The sequence below is a fragment of the Callospermophilus lateralis genome, chromosome 10 (genome assembly GCF_048772815.1).
Source record: "Callospermophilus lateralis isolate mCalLat2 chromosome 10, mCalLat2.hap1, whole genome shotgun sequence".
In the NCBI taxonomy this organism is placed as follows: domain Eukaryota; kingdom Metazoa; phylum Chordata; class Mammalia; order Rodentia; family Sciuridae; genus Callospermophilus; species Callospermophilus lateralis.
In genome coordinates, this window is record NC_135314.1 from 12516017 (window position 1) to 12525032 (window position 9016).

The following is a 9016-nucleotide window of genomic DNA, read 5'->3' on the forward strand; positions in this document are numbered from 1 at the left end:
CTGTTGCCAAAAGAACTAATCACTTAATTGAAATAATTTTAGCTGCACAGCTGAAAGACTGTATTCCTCAATCAATATGATTTCTGAAGGGCCTTTTAGACCTGCTGGAAGGAGATTTTTGCAACTCTTTGCAAGAGTTTTTTTCTTAGTGCATATTAATTTTTTGATCTCTCCCTTTAGATCCTAGGAGGGGAGTGAAGTCTCTTCGTTCTTGTGCTGCTGTGCAATACTTGGTCATATACCACAGTGCGAAGAATGTTTCTATAAACATGTAAATAAATCAATTTGAAACATACCCTAACATGTCCTTGTTTTAACTTACCTAGATGCAGAAGCAAATGCCGTGTGTGAAATTGTCCATGTGAAATCGGAATCTGAAGGGAGGCCAGAGAGAGTCTTCCACCTGTGCTGCAGGTAAGCCTGAGAGTCCAGGCCTCAGCACCCACCACGCAGCCTTTGGTGTTTGATGCACAGCCTGTACCTGCCCGTCTCCATGTGCATTTTTAGTGTTTTTTATTTGTTTTAATTTGAGAAAATAACCTTTTTCAAATAACAGTAATTGGATAAATTGAAGGTATTAGAATATAGACGATAATCTGGTTAGTTTAGTATCTATCTAAAAGCATGTAGGAATTTTCACATACAGTCAACATTCCAGAGAAGGCTTTCTTTCTGTGTTTACCTTGAATAAAACAGGAGGACAGGGTGGTGCTATGTTGTCATGTTTGGGCACATTGTTTACACTGTAACACCTCTGAGGTGCAGCTGGGAGGGGGGTAGTGACATGAAGCCACTACCATCAGGATTCCTGATGGTTTTTTTAATATCTTTATTTTGTTTATTTATTTTTATGTGGTGCCGAGGATCAAACCCAGTGCCTCACATGTTGGAGGCAAGGGCTCTGCTACTGAGCCCCAACCCCAGCCCTCCTGATGATTTTGAATAGCCTCAACATAGGGAGGCTGGCCACTCTTGATCACTTACAGATCTTGAGTGGACACTAAACTTACAATGTGGGCTTCTACTTATTTCTTCTTGTTCTTCTTCTTCTATCACCTTTATGAGAATTTGAGATCTCCCATGTGCAGCCAATTCTGTTTTATTTTTTCCCCTAGAAATATTAAGATAGGGGCTGGGGTTGTGGCTCAGGGGTAGAGCACTTGCCTGGCCCAGTAAGGCACTAGGTTCCATCCTCAGCACCGTATAAAAATAAATTTTTAAAAAAGAGAGAAATATTAAGATAGTTAGTCTCAACAGACTGCATCCTACTGGCTTTAAATATGATCCACAGTTAATCCTTCTTTAGTTTTCTCATAGGCACTCATTAGTTTCCTCAATAGTTATCCAGTACTTTACACAGAGAGAGTAGTAGTATGCTGTGAGTTACTTATTAAAAACAATATAATCAATACTATCATGATTATTAATGGTATTTTATAATGCTGTTGCTAGTATAATAAGAAGGTGCATTTGCCAAACACAGATGATACTAACCATTGTCATTCATTATTTCATTTCATTATTAAAGGGAGCCAAGGCTCATAGGCGGCTCTTTGCCCAGTGGGTTATAGAAAACAAACACTGGGTTCAACTCAGGTGGACTTAGCTTTAAACCCCATATTTTGTGTTGCTACATCCCCTCTCTCTGATGAGTGACAAGTGTCAACAAACGACAGAAACCTAGGAAGCTGTCAGGAGTAAAAGTGAAAATTTTTTGAAACATTGAACATGAGTTTTGAACATTACCTTACCCTCTGCAGAGGCTGGTCCTTTTGAGATTTTGCTGGTAAAGTACCTGGGGCTCAGCAATCCTGTCTAGAGCTGCCATGTGTGTTGTCGATAGGGAATACCAGCTGAGGCTTACCTGGGTGAAAATACTGTGAACTAGCAAAGAAGAAGCTCACACCTAGGAGGCACATTTTTCCCCAGGAAAATTAGGACCGGGGATGATTTGACAGTTCTTAACAATGTAGCCTTCATTCTTCCTCTGCTGAAATAGATGGTGGGAGGAGCTGCCATTTAATAGCAGGGACACAAGAAGAAGCTAAGCGCATTGGGATGTCTGTCTGCAGAGATGCAAGAGCCTGGGGCTCAATTTTCCTCAAAAAACGTTTCAGAAAGTAAGGCTGCCTTAAGTGCCAAGGCAGAATTTGGCAACTTCCTGCTACAAAATCCCTCTGTCCATTGATCTGTTGGTTAATGGGATTCTCTATCCCAAATTGGCTGCAGAAGATGAATCACAAAGCAGAAAGGGAGAAGAGAACAGCTCAGGCAGAGGAATTGGAGCCACACGCCCAGTCTTTACCCTTTGGTCCTCAGGGATATTTGTCTGGCTGCACCTAATAGCATGAGTACCCTCTCTGTGTTAAGGGCTATTTCTCTAACCCTTGTAAACCTTCTTTTCTTAGCTCCCCAGAGAGCCGAAAGGATTTCCTGAAGGCTGTGCATTCGATCCTGCGAGATAAGCACAGAAGACAGCTCCTCAAAACTGAAAGCCTTCCCTCATCCCAGCAGTATGTCCCTTTTGGAGGAAAAAGATTATGTGCGCTGAAAGGTGCCAGGCCAGCCATGAGCAGGGCAGGTACTGTGGGGATTCAGACGTACAAGATCCCCGTCACCCCCACTCCGCTCTAGAACTCCAGAGAGCTTGACTTCATGTTTTGCAAGAGTTAGATGTGGCCCTGGGGGGCTTACGTAGGAGTACCTTTCTTCCCTGGTATGAGGGTCCCTGCCTTTCCCATCATCCCGGGGCTCCCTGGGACTCTGCCCTTCACTTTCCCTTCCTTCCATCTACCCTTTGCTGCCCCTTCTGTTGCCTATGAGCTCCCTGTCTTCTGCCAAGCAGCAAGCCAGCGCATCCTCCCTCTGGAGTGGCCCTCTTAGCCTGCTTGCGGGGTGAGAGTTGCTGCTTTGCATGACGCTCAGCTTGGTTGAGCAAAAGCAAACGCATCGTGTCAGCAAAGTCACAGCCCACCGTCCTGAGAAGGTGGCGGCTTTGTTATCTGGCAGCACAGCAGTGAGGATTCTGGTTTGACAGACCCGGTGACACATCAGATTTTGACCCTGCCTTGTGCCTGCCACTTTATTTTTATTCTCAGTGTTAGGGGACATTTTAAGCCACTCCTGGACAAGAGGAATCTAAGATGCAAATGGTTCCAAATAAATATTCCTGTGGGACTTATCCCATCAATCTGGAGCAGGGAAGAAGGAAGATCAATATCACTATCTATAAATGGCAGTAGAACATATCTAGGAAGAAAGGTATTATCACAGCACTACAAGGTACTAAATGACATCAAGATCTTAACATTTTAATCACTCCTTTCTAAGAGGCAGGCCAGAATTCTGCAGGGATTCCAGTTAAAGGGGTTTCCTTTGCATTTGCCAAAAAAGTTTCTAACTTTTGTCCTAATTCCCTTTACACTGGTTCTCAGTGGGGTTCAAGAGGTGTGGACAGAACTGTGAATGGTTGAAGGGTTTTCATAGACACATCCTATCTAAGTTGACATGGGCTATTACATTCTTTAAGCACCGTAGGTAGGGGTTAGGGTTATCTTAGATTTATTCTCCAACCAGTTGAAAATCTAGTTAAGCTAACACCCAACACTTTATGGGGTTCTCCAGGGTATCCTAAGAGTCACAAATGTACCCACACCCACAGTTTCTCATGGGGTCCCCATGTGAAGACAGTTCATCCACCCTTTATAGCTCACTGGAGGGAATTCTGTCTTAGAATCATCTCATCTGCTCCTCTTGTTACTGGGGAATGTTTAATTGGGAACATTCCTATTCTCAGGGAACCCGCCCATGAGTGGCCAGGATTCATTTCTTAATGAACCAAAATTCAGAGCTGCTTCTGCTTTGAGCCCATCATGTTTAGTCTTTAGGATCTGCAGAAATGTTCCTGCAGAGATCGTTTGGAAAGAAAAGCAAAGCAACCTGCAACCTAAATCATCATCATGAATCCCCAGGGAAACCCTTGATGTCACAACCTGTTGGATTTGGATGATTGAAAGATGTTCCTGCCTCATGGCTCATTTTTGGCCGAATGAAGTCTTGATCACTCTGCTTCCAAGGCAGCTATGATTAGAATATTCATGTTTGATGATTTTAAAAAAATGGTTCTTGAGTGGATCAGCTCTCAGCACTCGCTTAGCAATGAACACTGGAAATATCCAAATCCAAGATTGTCTTCCTGAAAGACTGGGAAGAACCCACTAATATTAACTGGGTTATTAAATATCCTTTTAATAAAGGATCTATACTCATGCTTCATTCTCCATTGTCATGAATACCCAGGTAGTTTATTTCTACCTCTGTTCTGTTTGATAATATAGTAAAGAAACATATCCTGCCTCCATATTTGTTTGAAAAGTACTATACTTCTGCCAGTGACCCATTTAAAAAAAATTTATATATATACACATATATACATATATAATATATATTATATAATATGCCATTTACTTATAAATTTTTGGACTTAAAAAGCAACTGAAAGAGTTTATACCTACCATTCATATTCTAGGACCAATATTTTCCTATATTTTCATTATCATTTATCTTTCTATCTGTCATTCATCAATTCTTCTTATTTGTGACACATCTCAAAGATACAGATATTACCACACTTCACCCCTCGGTACTTTAGCATGCATATCGTTCACAGATTTTGAATTTGGATAATTCTAATGAAGTGGTTAGAGAGAGCCAAGGTCTGCTATGGTGAGGTTAAAATAAAATTGGACAGGGATTTATGCTTCTTCCCAATGAAGTAGAGTAGGTTTTGTCTTTCAGTTATTTTCTTTCCTTTTGCCATTTTGCCTGGAAATGGTTTTCATCCCCCTCTCTGGGCGAGAGCTGTGCCCATTGAGATGACAGAGCGCTCAGAATGGTGGTGGGCACACAGGTCTCAGACAGAGGATGGCCTGGCCAATGGCTTAGGCCAATGTTGAGCTCTTCAGCCTTGTACCTGCTGTATTTGAAATCAAGACAGCATTTTGCAGTAAACGAAAACAGGCAGCCTCCTTCTGGCAGCATCTAGCAATGATGGCTTTTAGGACTTCAGTTTCTGTAAAGCATCCCCTGACTGCTGCGTAGGCTCTTCCCTGCCACTGGAAAGCCCACAATGCATCTCACCTTTTTGTGTTTAATGCAGCAGCCACTTTACTCTCGAGGGAGAAATGGCATCATTTCCAAGTGAGCCAGAGTGTGAGTGTGAGTGTGTGTGTGTGTGTGTGTGTGTGTGTAAGAGAGAGAGAGAGTTTGCTTGCTTGGTTGGGTGGCATCCCTTGTTTGCTTGTTTTTAGTAGTTCTAACTTCCTAGAAGGCAGTAGGGTAAAAGAATGAATTCAAAGCTGAGTTTTTCTTACTTTTAGTCACTTTATGCAGCACTTTGTTGCTCAGCTGCCTGACTGTTTCTCGTTCCACTCAGGCACTGGCTTCTTAATTGCATTGTGGTAGAATGATTCACAAAATGCAGTTAGGAGGGACTGAGGCTCTCATTTGCTTAGCCTCACAGTTCGTGTGGGATTTTGTCTGAAAGGGGACAGGAGACTAGTAGACATTTCCATATCTCTGAGAGCTGCTTTATTTGTATTTTTTTTTCACGTACTCCTTCAGAAGGGGGTGGCAACCTTAATCAGCATGTACTCAAGAAAGGTTCAGTTCAGGTTCCCAGAAAGCACCACAGCTTAGACCAGTGCTTCTGCCTCCTTGGTGCATCATGGTAGTATCTCCAAAGACAGCATCCCCCTCATTTATTGAAGAATAGCTGTTCTAGCCAAGTGACCCTGGCACAGCCCTGAGGGATCTTCCTCATTCTGTGCTATAAGACGTCTTCGGGTTGAGACATCACTCACTGATCCCAAGGTTAGAGGTGCACTTGAGACCTACAGAGTCTGTGTTACCCGTCTCCCAGATGCACAGGCTAGAGTAATAGGTCATTTTAAAGGGTGTTGAGTTCTCCTTCTCCATAGCCTACACCCTCTCCTGTGTCCTGCCTACTCCCTTGGGTCAGTGGCTACAAGGCCCTCTTAAGTCCAGACGTCTGAGCAAGATGGATGGTGACCTCTAGCCTCCAAACCCTGAGCCCCAGAGACTGTCAAGTGCATATCACCTCATTGTTGTGTTCCTTTCCTTTGCTTTCTGGATTTCCATCTCATGGTGAAGCGTGTGGGGTTTATTTTTGTGTTTTTGTGTGTGTGCGCAGTGTCCGCCCCAAGCAAGTCTCTTGGGAGGAGGAGGCGGCGACTGGCCCGCAACAGGTTTACCATTGATTCTGATGCCGTCTCCGCCAGCAGCCCGGAGAAAGAGTCCCAGCAGCCCCCCGGTGGCGGGGACACTGACCGATGGGTAGAGGAACAGTTTGATCTTGCTCAGTATGAGGAGCAAGATGACATCAAGGAGACAGACATCCTCAGTGACGATGACGAGTTCTGCGAGTCCGTGAAGGGCACTGCAGTGGACAGAGACCTGCAGGAGCAGCTTCAGGCTGCCTCCATCAGTCAGCGAGAAAGAGGCCGGAGAACTCTGGATAGTCACGCATCCCGCATGACCCAGCTCAGGAAGCAGACCGCCCTGTCGGGCATCAATGGAGGTCTGGAGAGCACCAGTGAGGAAGTCATTTGGGTCAGGCGTGAAGACTTTGCCCCCTCCAGGAAACTCAACACTGAGATCTGACTGTGTCGTGTCCCCCAGAGGATTTGTGTACATACTTCTCCCACCGCCCCACTCTGCCCGCCCTCCTGTCCCATCCTCGAGAATGTCCCCTTAGGTCGCACTCTTGCACACACGGTTCCGGCAGCTGACTCGGTTCTGAAGCCATGTAGCCACCCACCTTCGTCATTCTTAACAACATCAGAAAGAATTGTTCAGGGTCCCAAACAAGCTGGAGTCCTGTCCTCTGTATATTACCAAGGGCTTTTATTTATTCTCAATTAAACAGGGCCTGCAGAATCAGAAGAAATAATCTATAGCACTGGAAAGCAGATCCACACCCCCCACCCCCAGCAGCTAGGACAGATTGATTTAAGGGATAGCACACACAAAGAGATGACACACCCCGTCCTGTCTGAAGCCAGTGTCCTAGCTGGGGAAACCACTTTCAAACACACAATGGAACAAGACGAAGTATCTGTACAGCTTGCAGGATTCGCCCTCCCTCTCTCTTCCGTGTCTGAGGGTATCAGTGTACTTTAAGAATGTGTGAGGAGAGGGTGGTCTCATTTATGTCTTGATGAGCCTTTTATTTTTTTCTTCTGTTTTGAACTATGGCTGGTCTGACTCTATGTCGGTGTTTGGAAGCTCTAGTTTTGCATAGAATTATAAAGATGCCAAACTCTTGTAAAAGAGATCCAAATTTATCACTTGAGAGAAAAAAGAAGAAAAAAAAACCTATTTTTTGTATTTAACCTGTGATGCAGGGGCACAAAGAGATGAGAATTTTACAGTGTTAGATGTAACTCGCTGAGTCTAGAAATGAGCATATAACCTTTTGCAGAGAGTGAGGCATGGTGATTTTATATTTATATACGAAAAGCCAAGAAGCAGCTCATGGTAAGGATAAATGTTGCTTTTTTAAGAAGCTGTTTTTTTTTTTTTTTTAAATGTTTGAGTCTATATTTGAGATGGGAGTTTGGCTGGGTGACATAAGACAGGGAATGGGCTGTGTGTGCGTCTGTAGCACATGGCAGGGGAGGGAGCCTCCTTCGTGTGGGGTTGCCATGGTGATCATTGATTGGTTTTCCCATCAGAACTGCATCTTCATCGTAGATGACCCGCCCCCTTCCCTGACAGCCCACAACCAAACCTCTGAACCAAACAACCTCTTCAAAAACATCTCTTGCATTTAACAAGTTCTTCATGCCAACAAAACAGGGTAAACATGCTGATAAATCTAACATTCTAAACAGATATCCAAATAGAAGAACAAAAACAAGTTTTAGCACTTTCAAATTTTTTTTTAAAAAAGGTTTATAGCTTTTTTTTTTTTTCCTTCTTCCCATTTCATAATGTCCACTTCCTAAGAAGGGTTTAAATAATATGAAAACTTTCTTTTTGGGGAAAAAAAATATCTATTTGGTGTTTGACACATCAGTAGGTACTTTAAAGACCTGAATTTTATAGTAGCTTTAGGAATTATATTTTATAAGAATCAGTTATGACTTTATATTTCCAGACAATAGAGAGTTCAGAACATCTTGCTCCGTGCCCCTGCTTGCTTTTCCCTCTCTCCCATCCTACGTCCCTCCCCCTTTCGGGTTTCCAGGGCTCTGAGCTTGATCTTTTGAAAATTTTATTCTATTAAATTTTTGCTATATCTTCTGGTTTTCTTAAAAAGCTTTAGAATGGTTTCTATGCCCTTTGTATCACCGCATTGTTCCATATCATCTCGGGTTCGATTGTGTCTGGATGGAAAACTGAAGCAGAGGCGTCGAATAGTTGAATTTACTGGTCCCCCTGCAGCGCGTCCATGGAAAATACTGGAGAGTCTGGTGCTTGGAGAGGGTGCCATTGTCTCTTGTACATAAGGTCATGACGTGTCGATGTCAAAAGTTCTTATATATTTCTTTTATAAGCTGAAAGAAGGTCTATTTTTATGTTTTTAGGTCTATGAATGGAACGTTGTAAATGCCTGTCAAACAATAAAAATATTGAAAAGTACCAGTGTGGTTCTGTGCCTTTTTGGGGCACGAAGATGAGTAGAAATGGGACTAGAAAGAGTCCCTGGGGGAAAAATTCCTGGGAATGTCTATATTAAAAGTCACTCTTCTGATCATCAAGGGAAACTGTTTTGGTAAGGCTTGAAGTTTTAACCAAAACAGAAAAGAAAATTTTTTAAAAGGGAGAAAAAGCCCTATAGTTCCTTGACATCTTAGTCTAAAAACTTGGAGAATAGGAAATACCAAAAATATACATCCATTACCCATAGTGGGATGACAGTCATTCTTCAGTATCTGCAGAGTATTGGTTCCAGGACTCTTGTGGGTACCCAAATTCAGGGATCTTCATGTAA

At 43.1% G+C, this 9016-nt stretch overlaps 1 protein-coding gene across 3 annotated transcripts in view; it reads left to right on the forward strand.

Moving 5' to 3' along the window:
• Positions 1-8664, forward strand: part of Tiam1 (TIAM Rac1 associated GEF 1) — a 362213-nt gene extending 353549 nt beyond the window's left edge. For 2 of the 3 annotated variants that reach the window (XM_076867146.2, XM_076867147.2), the window contains 3 exons: positions 327-414; positions 2409-2581; positions 6212-8664. In XM_076867146.2, the coding sequence (XP_076723261.2) occupies positions 327-414; positions 2409-2581; positions 6212-6681 (731 nt within the window). In that variant the 3' untranslated portion in view covers positions 6682-8664. The remainder of the gene's footprint in view (positions 1-326; positions 415-2408; positions 2582-6211) is intronic. The other variant, XM_076867149.2, reaches the window with a different exon arrangement.
• The last annotated feature ends 352 nt before the right edge of the window (positions 8665-9016 follow it).